At 29.3% G+C, this 19,739-nt stretch overlaps 1 protein-coding gene across 1 annotated transcript in view; it reads right to left on the bottom strand.

Annotated features, from left to right (window-relative positions):
- The window catches only part of LOC111037500 (atrial natriuretic peptide receptor 1), a 68,988-nt gene that overhangs the window by 6,143 nt on the left and 43,106 nt on the right, over nt 1–19,739 (bottom strand). Inside the window, exons 4-16 of the mRNA XM_022320121.1 lie at nt 15,865–16,021; nt 13,688–13,810; nt 13,073–13,182; nt 12,252–12,440; nt 12,015–12,150; nt 9,258–9,494; nt 3,391–3,475; nt 3,171–3,288; nt 2,336–2,443; nt 2,197–2,274; nt 1,375–1,551; nt 1,126–1,285; nt 241–399 (exon numbers count right to left, since the gene is read on the bottom strand). Coding sequence (XP_022175813.1) covers nt 241–399; nt 1,126–1,285; nt 1,375–1,551; nt 2,197–2,274; nt 2,336–2,443; nt 3,171–3,288; nt 3,391–3,475; nt 9,258–9,494; nt 12,015–12,150; nt 12,252–12,440; nt 13,073–13,182; nt 13,688–13,810; nt 15,865–16,021 — 1,837 coding nt within the window. The remainder of the gene's footprint in view (nt 1–240; nt 400–1,125; nt 1,286–1,374; nt 1,552–2,196; nt 2,275–2,335; nt 2,444–3,170; nt 3,289–3,390; nt 3,476–9,257; nt 9,495–12,014; nt 12,151–12,251; nt 12,441–13,072; nt 13,183–13,687; nt 13,811–15,864; nt 16,022–19,739) is intronic.

Here is a 19,739-nt window from a genome sequence, read left to right as displayed (position 1 = left end):
CTTCTTACTGATTAAACATAAATATTGTATAGAAATATTTTTTTTTAATATTTTTCAAAGATAAAAAGTATATAAATATAAGTGATTGTACTTCAACTAACATAAACTAACAGACACTAAGGTTTCCTCAATTGAAAAAAATAAACAGTTTTCAATATTTCCAACCATATCAATCTATAATATTTTTTTAAATTTACGTAAGAAAGTCTCAAGATATATGTATATGTTTTTAAAGTTTACCTTGTGTCGTTAAGTCGTTTTTAACAAACTCGTAAGGTCCACCACGTACAACTATTTCTTCCAAGACAATAGCAAAACTGTAAACGTCTCCTTTTTGGGTAGCTGGTATTAAGTTACTAGATTGTTCGGCAAGAAGTTCTGGAGCTACCCACAATAATTCTTACCAGAAATAAAATAAAGTGCATAATTAATTAATATAATATTGAAATGTTTATTTTTAATCCATTGTGTTATAAAAGTAGCAATGCGATGTCCTAATAATCACAGATTTATAGATCATATAATTCAATTTTATCTTATTAGGTACGTAATTCAATTTTTACAATTATAGAATTTGGCTTTAAATATTTTTGGTCTTTCAGATAGAACTATAAAATTAATGTTTTATTATATTATTATCCACTAATTTTTAATTTTTGGTTAAACATTGTTTTTGACAGATATAATATTAAATAAATTAAATAAATTCAAATGTCAAATTATCATTTAATAAAGTTAATAATAGTTAATGAAATTGTATTTTAAAATTCATTTAAAAATATTCAAATAATTTACGTAATTAAAGTTCTAACTTATAGGTAATAATATTTTAGTGCAGATAAAACTGCTAGTATTCGTAGTTAATAAAAATGTCAAGTTTAATTAATTGCTTATCAATTTGAATGTCTACAAGGTTTGTATTTTTATCTTTTGAAACTTTAATTTTGAAGAAACAATACTATGCTGTTCCCTTTAGTAGCTGCCTGTAGGGAAGGGGGATGGGTTAAAAGTAAAAGTAAAAAATTTAAATGGCATTGCTTAAAGGAAACATCCATGAACACGACCCTTTATATTATCATTCCCAGACCTTTTTTTTTTCATTTTAAATTCATCACTCCAGCTTACTGTGGTAGTAAACACTATCGTGTATAATATCTGAAGGTGTAGTGAGCGTCCGTAGTCCAAAGTTGGACAGTTTAAGTACGAATCGTCCATCGATTAAGCAATTGCTAGATCGCAGTTTTCCATGTACACCCACTTCACAACTGTGTAAAAATGCCATACCCTGTTACAGACAGGATAATTATCAGAGCGGTTCAATTATTTATTAAAATCAATATATGGTTGGAAATAATGTCCTCATGTTTTAGGTACCTTGACAATGTCGTGAATTAATGACATTCTAAAGTTCCAATCCAACCTTAGAGCGTCGTTTTCCAAGACATCTTTTAAACTTCCTTTCGGGCAATATTCGGTAAGTATAAGCACTGTAGGGCAATGAATACATGCGCCAATGAAACGTACTGTATTTTCATGTGTTACGTCTCGTACCTGTTTTAAAATGCGAGCAAATTAAACTTTATACAAAAATGTGTATTAAAATCTAATCAGGAATCCTAAAAATCATCCATAAAATTTAAGTTTGAATATAACTCCTTTGAAATTTATTGAAAGTACTAGCTGTTATTCAATTGTACTTAAAATCAAACCAAATCAAACAAAACAATCATTATATGAATTGTTGAATTTAATTAATACGAAGTTATAAGGTGAGTAAAAATAATATTTGAATAAATAATGTAATTAAATATAACATTAACGTTGTATATTTCTAGGGCATAATAATTTCTATAGCATAAATTAATAATTATACTTAGATTTATATAATATTTTTATTAGGTTCTCTCATTGTTAAATTATAAACTTTATTTACAGTTTGTAAAAACTATACATATAGTTATTGATTTGTATTTTATATTCATACCATTCTTGGTAGTTTTAATTGGTAAGTACATTTGTTGATCAAAATGTATTTTAAAATAAATTACATTAATGAAAGCAAAACACTTCTACAAATTAAATACAGATTTTAGTTAACAGACTCATTCAATGCACGTTTTAAGGGACGGCTATTGAGGGTAATTAAAATTATTTGATGATAGTGTATAATATGTAAATTATAATTAATTTACTTACTTGTTTAATTTCCCATAAAAGTTTTTTGTTCAAGTCGACCTTTTTCTTGACGACTTTCTTTATCGCCACCCTAGATCCCTGCAATAACAAGAATATAAAATATTAAGAAAAATCATTTTGAAAATTGGTTTTTGTTTACCTTGTAAATACCGACTGTGGTGTAAACTTGTGCCGGTGGCAACGACGAGTTTGAAGTGTCAGACCTTCGCCGACAGATTAATTTCTCTTGCAACGCCGGTTCGAATATCTATATGAAAATAATTGGAAAGGTTAACATGACAAGGCTTTTAAATTAATAAGAAAAACACCGCAGTGGTTTTATAAACGGACAGATTTTCGTAATAATGTTGATTAGAATGTTTTATTATGTTTTCATCAGTGACAAACGACCATCAAGTGTAATATTATCGACACGAAGGTTTTAAAATCACACTATTTCTTACATAATATATAACAATTTTTTTTAAAAATATAATTCGTACATGTCAGCTCAGTTGTATGACACGGGGTCACCAAATCATATACAGTGGTACATCGGTGAATTCAGGATTTAATTTTTTTTGGAGAGGGGCCATAGTCCCTTAATATTAGTAGTATTTTGGCATAGTCCGAAATTCGGCAATAATATTAGGAAGTTCTTTCCTTATTCACAGTAATAATATTTGTGCATTTTAAATTTCGGTTTTAGTTTTTATGGTGTTGTTGAAAACCTTAGAGGCTTTAAACATAATACATAAATATTACCATTTTATTCACGGTAATTCGTAATACTGGAACAGGTTTCAACATTTACCAGATACCAATACCTAAATAATAATAACTATGGTGTATTGGTGTGATATTTTTAGAATAGACTACCGGGGCTTTAATTATGTGGAGCTCAAGTAATATATACCACAACAGATAACGATACAAATAATTATCTGAACACTTTTCTTAAAATATATTATATTCAAACACACGAAGTGCATTACCTCAGTCGGTTTCTGTAGAGCCAAACGAGATGAATACGGTTTGCTGACTTCAATCAATACTTCTTCTGGTCGCACTCTCCAACTCATGTTGTTTAAATCCGCTGCGAGTTTAAGCTGTCTGTTTGATTAACGGAAAAAATTATTAAACTGGCAAATTTCTTATGTTTATTTTGATTCACTTGGCTGGTGAATTACATTGCAATGTTAATTTAGTGCGTACCTGTTAACGATGAAAGCCAATACGGTGACGAATGAAATGAAAACGGTGAAAGCAATCAATGCATACAACATTATATAGTAAATATCTGCGTGTTCAAATCAATATGAAATTAGACAATTTATAAATTAAAACAGGCAATTAATACTAGTATAATGTGTTAATAATAACTCATTGTATTTGGTGGTTAGTTAGACAATCATTGTAAGTATACCTATTAAACTAAATCGGAAAAAAGTAAAACACGGATTTTCACCTTCATAATTTTATGTGGAATAGTGTATAGTTTTTCAAATCAATACCAAACTGAAACCATTCATTTAAATTATCAGTAGATACCTACACCTTAACAACAATTTTACTGGCATTGGCGTATAGGAATTGTGAGCGGGAGTGACTTAAGAGTTAAGACCATATGAGACATATAAGGATCAATAGCATTATTTTTACGAAAAGTTTAGTTAATACACTAAACAGTTTGGTTTATTAATAAAAATATGCAGCGACAGGGTCGCTGCATATTTCGATAAATATAATAGGAAATCTATCCAAAAGGCTTGAATAAATAATATATGGTTCCGTAACTATGTTAAATATTTAATCCGCGGTTAGTGCCACCCGAATCAAAACCTAGTTTATCCCAAAACATGACACAAAACTGAAGCCAAAAATATCGAGTGAAGTTTTACGGCTGAAACGTAGTGATTTACAATTTATTACTTTTCAAGTTACGTGCCCTTTTATAATACTCTACTCTTATTACATAGTAAAAACAAAGCATAACTATTTAGAAATGGAATTATAACTCTCAATTTTTTAAAATAAACTTTTTTATAATTATTCAAATTTTTTTAACATATTTTTTTTAGGCCACCTGTTACAAGAACTGAACAATAAGCGCAATGAATAAATTAATATAAATTATAACGTGGAATAAATACATTTTTTAAAAGCCAGTATAGACGGGCTTACCCATAAGCTATTCTGATTTATAAAATGTTAAAATATATAATTCACTATACAATACCTAAAATGTAATTATTTAACTTCTAGTATCTGAATTAACACTGGCTTTGGCGTGGTACAAGAAGGGTCAATGTGAAAAAAGAAAATTTTTGGGAAATTGAGTATACAATTTCCAATTTTTAAAAAAGTTTTAATAGTTATAGGTTTTACTTTAGTTTTGGAATTTTGATGACTACATTTGTTATTTGTACTTTATTAAAGAAACATTTGTACTTGTCCAAACCAAAAGATAAAAACTGTATTTATTTTAACAATGGCTTTTTCGGTACATACCTATGTAGCATATTATCCTAATTTATTAATATCCAACATTGCCAAAAATTAAAATACAAATGAAACACTTTTTTTATGATTTAAACAACTTTTTTATTACAACCTAATAATAATTATCAAATTGCATATAATTTTCTTAACTTTTATCAATTAATGTAAAAATTGCCAATGTACCTACTAACTTGGAAATTCTTCGTCAGGAGACATTAGCTATATCGTATAATATATTTTTTTGCATTTCGAATTTATACTTTATCTAATATTTGACATATATAGGTAATTCATATTTATCTATGGCTTTAATATAAGATAAAGATACTCAAAAAATAATGACATTGGTCAAATGATCATTAATTTTTTTTTAAATATTACATTAGCCATTTTGGGGACCAAGGCACAGGCAGTATTATGTAAATAAATTTTATTCTTAATACCCATTGTATTTCACGATTATTATTCGAGTATTACATAAACCATCATAAATGTAATAATCTAAAGAAAATTTTTTACATTATTGAAAAAAAAAATAATATACATTTTCATTGTAACGCAACCCAAACTCAATTTAAATTAAATTTGTAAAATAAAAATTGAATTATGAAAATAATTTAAACAAAAAAAAAATGTATACAAGTACACCGTAAAATAAACACACGGTTAAAGAACCTTTAAATATTTTTTTAGTTTTTTTTTTTACAATGGCGTTTTGTTGTATTTTATGTTTTAGGTCTTAATTGGATAATTATGGTTTATTGTTCCAATTAAAATAAACGATTATAGACCAAAAAATCTATCTTATGATGCTGGCTGAGGGATTTATTCAAACCGATATAAATCCAATTTATTGCTTAATATATTTGAATTATGTGTCTCATTAAAACAAGAATATACTCTATGATATTAACGTGATTTATTATGAAAAATTCACAACGTTTTTTATAGTTTGATTTGTAAATTGTGTCTACGTTGGAAATCTATCTATTAGTATACAACTTTTAATATGATCGCAACTTATAGTTGTATATTTTTATGGTTACAGCAAGTCGTCGAATGTTAACTATAATTGTTTGTGTTAGGCATTGTTAGCATTCAGTTTATATTATACATTTATAAGTCTTGTAATTTAATTTACAAACCATAGTTTTAATTACGTTTTAGATATTCCCGGGATTTTAATCAAATCAGTGTGAATTTTTGGCATGATTGTCAAAATTACTAGTGCAAATGAAACTGTTTTGTCATTTTACTATTATTTATTATTACTATTTCCATAATTATTATAATATATTGATATATTATCATTTGTGATTTTTATATAGCTAAAATTAAAAAGTTATTGTCTATCTGGCACCTGGACGTATTATAGTGTCGAATAAATTACAATTAATTATAGGTATACCTAATAGTTCAAATATATTTTATTCACTTATTAGTTATTCATAGTTAGAATTATTATAAGTCATAATATTTTCATTAATAAACAATGAAAAATGTACATTACTGTTATTATTTCGTGGTCCCGAGTACCGCATTTAGGACCTCAGTGACCTAAATATTTACTACTTATATACACAATATATATATATATAGTGTATTTGTTGGGAAGCTCATAAAGTCGTAAATATAATTATTATAACGAAAATATTGAAATACACCACTGGATCGCCTAAGTCCCGGATCGCTATATTTTATCATTAAAATAATCCCTGTCCAGCATTTTTTTTTTATCCCGGAGAAATTGCCGCAACAAAAGATTTAAAAGTTTGTCGAATGAATCGACATTAATAAGTATTTGAATCTTTTGAACCATTTATATTATTAATTATTTTTTTTCTAATATCGGCTTTGGTAAACGAATAGATATCGTAGATATTTAGTTTTAATATAGGCCACTTAAAATATTGTCGATGTGGTGCTTATAATTATCGCTGACGGAGGAAATTTAACGAACTCGAAATAAAATATGAACTTGCGATAGATGAAGTTATATTCCTCTGAAAGATATATCAGCAACAAATGTCCATATGGCTTTACACTGTTTTTTTATTTTACTAAAATCGTTATTATAAATTGTTAAATAATTATTATTTAATATTATTATCAAATATCTTTGTTTAACGAATTACACCGACCACATGATTGTCGGGTGCTGACTGTGCTCACATAATTTAATATGCTTATATAGATGGATACTGAGTGGTAGGTTTTCTCTCGAAATCGACCTTTTCCATTTCGCTCAAATCAGATAACTGTGTGACCTTTCCATTAGTGCCAAAAACAAATTTAACTAGGTACTTTGTTATAATTTTATTAACACAGATTTTCGGGAATGCTTTTTAAACTGTTTACTCTCAACTAAAATGTGTGGTCAGCTAAAATAATTTATCAACTCTAACAAAAGCCAAACACAGTAAATTATTACGTTCATTACTCCAGTAATACATATTTAAAACCGTCACGACTAACCGTAGAACAGTAATGTTGTTTTGAAAATTATAAAATATTAGTGGATTAGCTAATTATTTAAAATTCTGAGCAGAGAGAATGTATTGATTTTAAAATTATGTGAGTTATTTTGTTATTACATTTTATGTCTGAAGAGAATTTTTAAAAATAGCATCGATTTTTAACATTATAGATGGATTTTGGTAAAAAACTGGAAATAGTTAGTACTTTGAGATTGAGGGGAGGGGAATAAAATTCCCAATACTTTTCTAAATAATCATGAATTATAAAAAAAAGTATGAACATTTTTTTAAAATTAAAATATCATTATTTAAATAGTCGTTTGGTAACCTATTTGTTACACCGCCTTCATTTAGAATTATTTTCTGTTTACCACTGTAGGTAGGTATATTATTGAATTCAAATTTAAAACACCTATTTTACAGTTATCCAATCTGAAATAACTGTGAGATACACTCGACGCCTATAACATTCTTGCCCAATTTTTTATTCTCGCCTATCTGCTCGTTTCGAAAGATAAAATGATTTATAGATACATAAAACCATTCGATATAGCACATATATGGTATGGTCGAATTCACCGACTGACTGCCCACAGAAGAGGCGACCGCAGTTTATGTGTCACGTAAAACCGTAATCGTTAAATTTGGCCTGGGCAAAAACCAAAAGGTTGCTCATAGTTCTTTTTATTTTTTCGTGCAAAAAAGCAAAAGGTGAACCTATATATACACACACACACATATATATATATATAGGCACCACGCTGCTACTAGAGCTTTATTTATTTTTGTCGGGGGAGAAGTCTAGAATTACATAGGCCATATATTAATCGTACGCCCGAAGCTCTATGCAAACGAGCATTTTCCACGGACGAAGACTAATAAACTTTGAATATTTTTTAACATTTGTTTTAAAACCAATTTGTCGTATTTCTTTTATCTCTGGAAAAACATTTCTCAGTCTGAGAAATTATTTGTAGCATACCCGTAGTATAGTTTTTACTGGCTAAACTCTAGCTCAAATAACTACTGCCTGAGGACGTTGGAAATATCAAAATAGAACTTGAAAAAACCAATGAACCGATGAAAACCATGAAATGTATAGTACCCTGAATCTATATACTGGAATGCTGGATGATCTATCTAACGAAAAAAACTCATGATTTTTTTGTAATAATTGTAAGTGGTTAAAAACAACATTTTCTTATAAAAATGATTTTTTTGCTTTTTTTTAAAGACCAAGTGCATTTTATTGTCTTATTCTACAGCTGGAAATTTTTTTATCTACTTTAAAGTATAAATATCACATTTTTTATGAGAATCTTATGAAGTATTAATTGATCAATTAAAAGTAGTTAATAAATTAGTGCGTTAACTGTTAAATGATGTGGAGTGGTGGTACAGCGTACAAGGAAAAATGTTAGTTGACAATACTCAACTTAACTTTAAATAGTTATACGTTATAACTAATAAACTACTTGTCCAAAATTTGATTTTAATAGATCCAAATATTTCGAATAACATTTCGCCTTGGTATATTAAATTAAAAATGTATGTTTTCTTTCAAAAGTGTATAACAATCGAAAAATAATAATGATAAAAATAGTAAAAATATAATTTTTTCAAAAATGTTTTGTATCGACTTACAATAGCTATATAAAATAAATGTTTTCATAAACGTCGGTGTTTCCTGAAATGTTGCTTGTCTTATGTAAAATGGATCACCTCGGACGTATATGATTTATAATATGAAATTTAAATTTCCGCTTTTGGTATGCATAGGTTACATAGCTACATTTATAAAACATACTAAACAATAAAGTGTATCTAATACTTTAAAAAATAAAATGTTAGTATTAAAACATATGATAATGATGAGTAATAATGCAACTAATGATTCATAAAATGTGACTTAATATTAATATGATACCTAGTATTATTATTTTTTTTTTTGAGAATGAGATAGTTTGAGTTCCCTTAATAATCCTTCCTCCTCCCCACACCATATTAGCATCTAATTTCGAGTCAAACATAAGATAAATCGTTATTTATAATATTATATTGCAATGTTAATAATATGTGCGGTGGAAATCGGAATGTAATCACCTCTCGAGTCGCAGGCTGGTCCGTTTCCCAGGAACCCGCAGACCGGGACATGCTCAGGTGGTCCGTCCGATCCGCCGGGCCAGTGGATGTGTTTGCCCGCCACTGCGCTGTAGTTCCTCGCCTCCCCATAGTATTTGGCCACCACCTCGAAACGACCCGTGATCGGGTCCAAGTCCAATATCGCGTAATCCGCATCCCTATCGCCATTCTCGTCGATCCTCACTCGGCCCGTGACACCTTTTCACGCCAGAACGACAACAACAGCAACAACAACATCAACAACAACAACAAAAACAACACCACCAATAAGTAATATATAAAAATAATATATTAATTTGTATATAATATACATAGTATACGTGATGTACTTTACGATAGTATAAATTCTGTCCCTCTTACGATCTATACACCCTCCAACCCCAAAGACCATAGCCCACCTCAGCATGATCATATCATCGTCTTCAGATCTATATATTGATCTATATATGTATTGTATATTGTCAGATGTCCACGAGGTTGTGTTTGCGGGGGTCTTTGTTCTATTAATGTAAAGGTTGTACTGCAGTTGTAGTCGAATCGTCCAAAAATGTCCAAAAGTCCAAAATAAATATATGTTTACACGATTTGACATTCCAAGCTAAACACACATTGCTATAAAGTGTAGACAAATACGAGCGTGAATCGTGTACCTACATCAATACGAGTATTTTGGGAGTCTAAAATGTCACACCGAACGCTCTGAATACAACATACACGATAACATATACGATGTTCGTGTCTTCTTCGATTTCGCATTCGTGCGGCTTACGAATATTGTCATTAATATTATGACAGGTGAGAATGGTGGATTTGGATTTTCTGAGCGGGATCACAAGATGTAAACGTATATTTTTATTATAAAATAAAAAAGAACTTATGATGTAGGCACGCCTACCTAGGTAAATATAATATAGTCATATATTAGGATTAGTATATGAGTATTAAGTAGTGTACCCATAACTCTAATGTATATATTATGCACAAATATGGTGTTTATAAATTTTAAATTTAAATACATATTTTACATTGTTTTGGCAGCGATCGATCACTGTATAATACAAAATTCTCAAAACTCAGGGTACCCTATAATATTATAATATTACAATCGTATCGTATGATACTGTTGGTATTTTTTTAAGCTTGGTAATACAGAATGTAAAATATTAATAGGTCTAATTTATTTAAGATGTTCGCTGACTTACTAAAATAAACACAAAACATGATGTTCACAACATCTCCTCCAATTACGGCATAGCAGGCTGGTAAATTAAGTTAGATAATAAAATCGAAAAAACTGTTGGCCATAAAATTTACTTTCTGCTGACAGATTGCCTATTGAAGATTCAGAATCAGATTCAGATCTAGATTTAGATTCAGATTTCAATGTTGATCGTTGCTACTGTGTATGGTCGACGCGTTTCCAGGTCTTTAGAACCCCAGGGTTTTCGGGATGTGTTATAAAAATGTCGAAATTTTAGTAGGTTAGTTTCATTGTTCAAAAATCTTCATATAAAAAGCGTTTATTCCCATTAGAATGTTGTATAAAATTAAAACCAGGCGAAACTATTCACTTAGATCAGCGAAAGGTTATATATGCAAATTTAACAAGTTTTGGTTTTCAACGTGAAACGGTAAACTAGAGTGAACACTTCGTTGATCCGGTAACGGAGGTCCATACTGAAAGTTTAAAGTAATAAAGGAAGTCGGCAAACAAAAATAATAATATAGAATAAGGCCAAAGGAGAAACAAGTCCATCGACTGCTCGAGGAAGAATGGTGGCAGTCAATAAATCGAACTGATGTGTTTTAGGCTTTTGAAACTTGACGTAAAGCTGATAAATATTTGTAAATAAAATATTTAAATTTTTGACGAAGTATTACAACTTAATTACTTACTGAAAATAATTTATTAGGTGAGATAATCTATTATATAATTTGAATATTGAAATTCATTGGTAGAAAATACTTGATGGAATTAATATACGACATGGCCGTGTAGGTAGCATTTTACTTAACGAGTAGGTGCCGATTTATCGAATAATTATATTTAGTATAGTTTTACTAGTTTTAGGAAATATCGTCTGGATCATTTTCATCAAATTCCCATTCGGATGGAATGATGTTTATGTTAATGTTCACCTATCTATCATATAATTTTATTTCCTGTATTCATATAGTAACCTGCTGTGGATTAACAATTTTAAACGACGTTCTAATTCGCATCATTTGAGAGGTAAGCTAGCTACAAGATTGAAGATGTTATAAGTGAATGCGCAATTCTAGAGTGACAGAGTCACTAATAACGTTCGTTTCAGATTAAAGAACAGCGAAAGCGATATTTTCAGAATTATTTCAAATTAAAATGATTTTGATCATCGTATAGTCACACATAGGATAAAATGATTTGTATATATTTAATAAGATACCTATAGCGTATGTTAGATGTTTTCTGAAAAAATATGTTAGAGTTAAATACACGGGTAATTGATTAAACATATTATAATATTTAAAATTAACTATAGTTGTCTAAAATATGTAATTTAATTATATGTCAGTTTTTCTTTCTAAAATGTATCATTCATTATCAGTAGTTCTTTACAACAAGTATTGTTATACACGAGCTTGGTACACTTGGTTAAATTAATAAAATAAAATAATACAATTTTATACAACGTATTGCGTTCAAAAAATGTATTAGCGAATTCAAAACTATCTTACCGTTGAACGTTCTATTCCACATCAAACTGGTGATTTTCTTGCCGTCTTTTATGTTTTGTTTGTTGGTTAAAGTTTCGTTCATCGCCATGCCGAGCAAATGTACTCCATCGTAAAACGCGCCGACGAAAAAATTAACCTAAAATAACAATAATATCGACCTTTACACTATCTCATCGTTCGTTCGAAGATCGATTTCATCGTTACCACCATCATTATTATTTCGTTTGATATACTCACTTCTTCGCTCTCGGATAGAGTGTAGTTGTAATTTTCCAGAGCCTTTTGCTTGACCAGCTTAGAAAAATTGTGAAATTGCGAACTGGCGGGCTTTAGCAGGGACACCCGCAACAGTGCTTGGTAAGCTTTTCTGGCGGCGCCGTCTTCACTGTCTCCCGCCGACCACCCGTGTTCGCCCCAATAAGAGCCCTTGAAACGAATTAATAAAAGGACAGACGATAAATAAAAGGAATCGAGAAGACAAACGTGTTCGAGGGGTGAATCTCGACTGTGAGGTTCTCGTATCATCAGAAAATACGTCCGAAAAGGTTTTCTTCTTTTTTTATTGTTTTGATCCCGAAATAGTTGTGAAAATATTAAAGAGTAAACACACGAATTATTGTATTAGCTTTTTTTTAAGGCGCAAATCTGTTAAAATTATTATTGAGGGGATCGTTCTAAAATATCTTGAAATAGCTAAATACAATAAAAAAAATGCATCGCATCCTTTGGAAAAAAACATTTTTACGATATCATAACTGACAAACGTTACAAAAATATTTTGTTTTTTTTATTTAATGGGTATATATAATAATATATCAATATCTGTACTATTTGATAGTCATATCAATATAAACCAAAACTGATTTTTTTAGGGAGTTTTGAAATTGAATATTCTTCCAAGATTTCTTCCAAATATAATTGTTGCACTTACTAGTACATAATATTGTTATGACAACAACATATGTATGACACATTTTTTTTTGTTGATCTTAAGCCCGGCAACTTTGGCCATTAGCTTTTTGCACTGGAAAACGGTTGATCTGATACATTTTGTTTACCTGAACTAACTCCACGTCCAAAAACGCCCATTCGCCTTTGGTCATCCCTAGCTTATGAGCAGCCAACATGCATTTTCTCACTAAAGTTCCCCTCACGCATAGTATCACGACTGCAAAAACACAAAAAAATAAAAATTACTGTGAAAACAGTTAAGCAAAAAATATCCTTTATTGTTTTCTATTTAGCTCTATCGTGTTTTTTGAAATGAATTTTAATTTTATACTCTAATCTCTTTCACTTTCCACTTTGATACATTAAAATATTGCAAATTCAATATCGTACACATGTTGTTACACACGTCTTACACAATACAAGTAAACATTATTGTTCTTATACTACTTATATTTTATTCACAATTCCTAATTTTCTTATTTGTCTGAATTAATGTTCGATAAAAATAAGACTTGAGAGTTGAGACTTGAGCTACATAAAAACTGACTCCAACCGGATTCCAGGTATAATCTACATTATCTTCAGTGAACAAAAATCTGATAATTTTACTTAATTGCCTAGTACTTTGAAAATTTGTTTCTAAGTAAATATTGTTGTATACCGTATAAAATAAATGTTATGAGTATTTTAATATGAATTTAAAAATCATAAAAGTTAGGTACCTGTTGCTTGAGTGCTTGCCTCTTTTAACAAGGTTTCACACTGTGGATCTTCGTCATTGCCGTCTAAATCTCGCAGAAAACTCAAAACACCAGCTTTTTTTAGCCCTAGTTCCAAGTTTTTACCTGTTAAAAATAGTATACATTTAATATCTTTTCATTTTAAGTGCTCTATTCAACAAATTGAAATCCACAGAATTATCGAAATAATTTTTCAAGTAAAATTAAAGTTTCATTCGGGTAATATTTAAAATCAAAATAATTTTTATTATATTATCCAGTATTTTTAAATGATGTCATTTATTTCCTAAAGTAAACTATATATATAATTTAGATATATTGTAGAAAATATGTATATGTGATTGTTAAACATATTTATAAAAACCTTTGGGTCGTTTAAATATTAAATCCCTAGGCATTTAGAAAAACAATAAATTATTAAATAAACAATATTGCGTTAATAACGAAGATAATACATCGAGTTGTCGATTCAAACAAATATCGAAAATACAATAAAATTAGTTAAACAACAAAACGCGCTGGAGTATCAGCTCACTAGGTACGTCATGTCGCCTTGATGTTATTGTAATCATAGATATAATGTAAAAAAAAGAAAATTCAAATTGTATCGAAGATCGAACGTTAAAATATATAAAAATACAACTGTGAAGTACGGAAACACAAGTTTTACACAAGATTATCTCGCAGCATTGTGATATAAATATAATAGCCTTGTGTTCAAAGACTCGGCTTCTCCGAGGTGGGAGGTATTAGGTTAGGACTTAGGTTACTCGGTCTCAATTTTTGTCTACATTTCTCGCGACGTCCCATTAAAATAACGCTAAAAGAACATTATGTATTACATTATGAGAAATTATATTGTTTCTCGTGTGTGCATTATTATTATTATTATTATTAATATTTTCCCCGAAGATATCAAATTTACCCTTCAGAGTACCTATACAATGAACGGTTTTACTAAAATCAGTACCTGTATAAAAAAATTTCTTTTACGGTTATGGATAAAATGAATGTCTTTCATATAATTTTTGTCATAACATTATTATATAAAAATAATTTGTTTTATTTCGTAAAAACTCGCATTTTCTGAACACTGAAATCCTGAACTCCGAGTATCTTAGCTATTTGAACGTAAATCTTAGTGTTTTCTTCATAAATGATCATAAATACCCAACGATGTCTCAACCACCTCATTAAAATTTTTTTGGATTCCGAGTTTGAGAAACACTAGAAAAGCCTGACGGGAACTCATATGTTCTACCAGGGATGACCTTTGTTATCTCATTATTATGAAGTGCATTGTGTGCCCTTAGATTTTATAAACTTTAATGTTGTTTACAAATTCAAGTGTAAGTTTTAATTTAATAAAGATAGAAAAAAATTATACAACATAATATTATATTCTCATACATAATTAAACTTCGAGGCCAACGTTCTGAAATCTTCATTTGGTTTTAAATGTATTATATACTGCATATTATGAAGAGCACTAGTCGTAAAAAAAGAATTATATGAGTATTTTAATACTTATATAAAAGATATATACACTACACAGGGTGATTCATCAACCATTGTCAACCCCCCCCCCCCCAAACCATATCCATTCTTTATTAACTTTAGAATTTTTAAAGTTTAGATTTTTTCACGTTTGAAGAAGATCTAGTGGTGGTAAAAGCAAATTGTTTTTCAAATGAGAATCATATTTTTTATTTATAAATATTGTTAAGCAAAAGAGATTTATTGAAAAATATGCCCTACCCTCTACCTTACCCTTCCTTACGCCACTGATATTTTGCTTCAAAAATAAGAAAGTGATGTTAAGTGGAATCTGTATGGATTATATTATATTAAATTGTTCAATATATTTTTCGTACTACTGATCCCAATTAATTAGTATCGAGATTTAGAGTAATAAGTAATATAAATGTATAGGTAGCAAATAACACAGAAAACTAGACAGGATTGTACATATTCTATTTTCGATTCCGTATCAAATCATTACTTTTAATTTGTCGACACTTATAAAATATAATTATAATTTAATTAGAAAAACATAATATAACGATTTACGTAGAAGAATATTCACTTCATCTTATGTCTACGTATATCTTAAAGGTAAAAAGATAATATGCAAGGTATTATTATGATATTATACTTACCCACTGTTAAGGAAAACAAATCCGAACGGTCCTGTATTAAGGCTACGTGCTTCCAATTGAACTTTTTGAAAATGCTTAGAAACACGAGTTTTAATCTGCGCTGACAGTATGACATTCTTGTCAGAGTCGGATAATCGGACTTGTCTTTAAAAATGCCCTGTGAACGTACCAACAATATATGTGCAAATTATTATTAGGTTCAAATACATAATACATCATGTATGACATGCTTTGTGTACATAGATTCGGTTTAATAAGTGATTTTTAGACACATTTTCCCAGCCCCACCCATCTTTTATTCTTCCCCCAACAGAAAATTAAATTTTCTGGGTAAACCGATGCCGTACCTATACATTTCACGAATGGTTGTACAAATTCATGTGAATCACGTTTAAATATTTGCATAGAAAAATTTTGCAAAATTTTTAATAGGCAAGCCTGAGAAAATTTAAGAGCTATTTTTTCAAAAAAACTATTATAAAAGTGCGTGGTGGTGCGTATCGATAATTTATGATTTCAAAATTAATATTAATCAGTGTCGCATAAATCAATACAAAATTGTGGTTTTCCGTCTTTCTGTATAGTAAATAATTTATTATAAAAATCACCCTGTTGAATTTCGTTTTCTGAGAGAATTGTAACTCAAACGATTTATTACCATAATAAAATCATAATATTCAGAAACTCGTAACATTATTGCGTGTTTTCATAACGGAATAATTGAAAGATGAATATAACTTACTATTTCTATTACTTTAATTTCTTTTTCGATTATTCGTGAAATGTAATTTAACTCATTTCACGAATTTGTTTATTATTATAATACCCACGAAACATTTCATTCTGCATTAGTTTACAATAAATTGGAGGAATTGTAAAAAATATAATAACTTTGTAAAAATAAATAATTTAACATTATATTGTAAAATTCATTCTAGTAAATGAATTAAACGAAACTCCGCAAGAATACAATTCATAACTCAACAGTTATAATAATATAGTTACGATAAATATTCCATTTTATAGAAACTTCGAGGAAGTGATTTTCATTCATTTCTTTATGAATAATTGATTTTGTCGTTGCATGAAACTTGAAAATCCATATAAAATTATACTATGGTCATAAATTAAAATTTCTTAACTTTTAATTGTCAATTACAACAAAAATATATATTATAAACACTATAACTTATATAACGATTGTTAGTAATAAAATACCTATAGTACATTGTTTATTCGGTGTCTATATCATTCAAAATTCTGAAAAAATAATATCAATAATTTAGAGTAATTATACCTACATAATTTATAAAAATTTACGATTCGATAATTTTTTTTTTATTATTGAAAAAAAAATATTTACAAATGTCCATGCACTACTAATACAATATTAAATAAGAAAAGATATATGGGTAGGATAAAATGATTAAAGTGTGTCTATACACTTTTAAAAATGTTTTTTTTTAGAGATTTATTTATTCGTCTATAGAAAGAATTGTTGTGTGGGTACTAGGCCATTTACGCTTAAACCGATGAGTAGGATAGCCAATGAGGTGTTGGTAGAAAGGTTGATTATAAGAGGTTTAAGGTGATTAATACATCTTGGTTATTCATTAAGTAGTTGGTAATATTATACAACTAACCATTAGGGTTTTATTTAAAATTGAAGGACTTGAGGTGAATAGAGGTTCCTAGTAAACGTACCAATAAGGATTATTGTTGATCAGATGGAGACATATTGCTTGGAAGGACCGTCATATCCTGTGATAATAGCTTATCCTTATAGTTAGATACTATAGGTCATCTCATTGGATGGATAATTTGTGTACAGAAAAGGAGTATCATTTAAGTATTATATGTGTTCTATAGTTGTACAATATATTTTATTTGTTTTTTTATACATGCTTTATACTGTCTATGTGTGTGACAGGATTATGTTTTGCAAAATATGTGATATTATTTGTAAATAATATAAATTCCAAGTAATATTTAATAATTTTTTGTTTTAGTTTGAACTGTTTACCAACAAAATTAATACCCATAATATTAATTTAAATGCCGCCGATTTATGCAAATATATTTACATATAATTTATGTTTATTAAAATACTGTACTGGCTAAAGCTATTCAATATTTTAATTTTTTAATATAGAATAAAAAAAATATACATTCTGATCAATATACTAAAGGGCCGACAGATGAATGAATTATAATTAAAAATTAAATATAGATTGCAAATACCTTTATTTAAAAGAATACAAACTTTTTTTTAGGTTTTAGGGTTTTTGTTAAAATCTACCAACCAAAAACAAAAAAAAAAAACAAATATTATTTGAATGCGATGGCTTTAATTAAAAAAACAATATTTATCTGGAATGTCTAATAGTTTTTAGAGTGTAATCGTTTGTGATTTTGTTGCAATTTATATCAACAATATAATTTACTTTTTTACAGAAACATGGTTTTAACTTAGGGCTCAACCATCTCGACACAAAACCACAACCACTGTTAAGGCAAATTTCGCCGCTTACATAATTTATTAATTAATTATTGTGCAGCTCCACTTTCCTTCGATAACGACGGGCTCAATTAGAAAAATTATCACTTTACTTTCATTTACCGTCAACATCTTCATAGTCACTATCCTCATATATTATCAAAGTCTTGCCAAACCAATCCGTTATAAATTCTATTCTCGGTACAGGTTTTAAAATTTAATAACTACTACCATGGGCCGTACTGCACGTGGCGCCTAATCTTTTCGTCATAAATAATCTCTTTCCTTCTATAAAGTATAAAAATAAAAACGAAAAATACGCCAGCTGTACCGCCGTCTTGCAAGTTGCAATCGGAAGTTTCCCTTGTGCGTCTCAAGAAAAAAATATCATATTTTTGACGTAGCACAAATGTGTTTTAGTTAATTTAAGTTACCCGGGGTACACGACGAATAGTGATTATTGTTATACTTATTTTATTATTGTGGTTTACACATTTTAAATCTGGGCGAGAGTATTAATATTTTATAACATTTTCGTTTAGTACCTATATCTGTGATTCAACTACATTCTTTGAAAATTATGAAAATTAAAAAACAAAAAGGGTAACTAAATACTTGTCTATTATGGTACTACTTCTGGTGCATCAGTTCACTATACTCACACCTATAATTTGCCTAAATGACTCAGGTAGTCAACCTTTATGTTATTATCGGAGTGAAAATAATATGCCATTTCTCCATCATTGCCACATCCGTCTCCGTAAAAACTATCTGTATTAACATGATTACATGGAGTTTATAGTATCCACTCTGGCTGATCAATATGATTTGTCGATAAGACTGTGGACGCACTAGGGATGTTCAATACAATAATTTACGGATGGCACTACGAGCGCACCTGGGCTGTGAAAAATGTGAAAATTAAAAATGGGGTGTACCGCCCCACCCCCCTCCGTAATAGCGCCGGTATGAGACGATACGGCGACTCACCCGATCAAATCTCGTCTGGATTTTTTTTTATTCATTATAAATGTTGTTGTATCAATGCTGTTTTAATATTTATTACAAAAGCGCGATTTTTACGAGCTACCCTTTGAAGTCGGCGCAGTGTGATGATGCGACGATGAGCAGCGAGTGTTTTACCCGCCACACTACGTGCATAATATACCTACGATTTTATGGAGCGTTTGACACGGGTTATTTGTTGAACGCGAACACGACTCATGAATATTGAACAGTTAAATGTTGATACAGTGACACGCGGTGCCTATAATAATAATAATATACTGTATGTGTGTCCACACAAGGCTGCAGTGTAACACTATATGTCTATACTATACACGAATGCCTTACAACATAATACAACGCATTAAAAAAA

Source organism: Myzus persicae, unplaced genomic scaffold (assembly GCF_001856785.1).
Source record: "Myzus persicae strain clone G006 unplaced genomic scaffold, MPER_G0061.0, whole genome shotgun sequence".
Classification (NCBI taxonomy): Eukaryota; Metazoa; Arthropoda; class Insecta; order Hemiptera; family Aphididae; genus Myzus; species Myzus persicae.
This window is presented reverse-complemented; position numbering and strand designations above follow the sequence as displayed.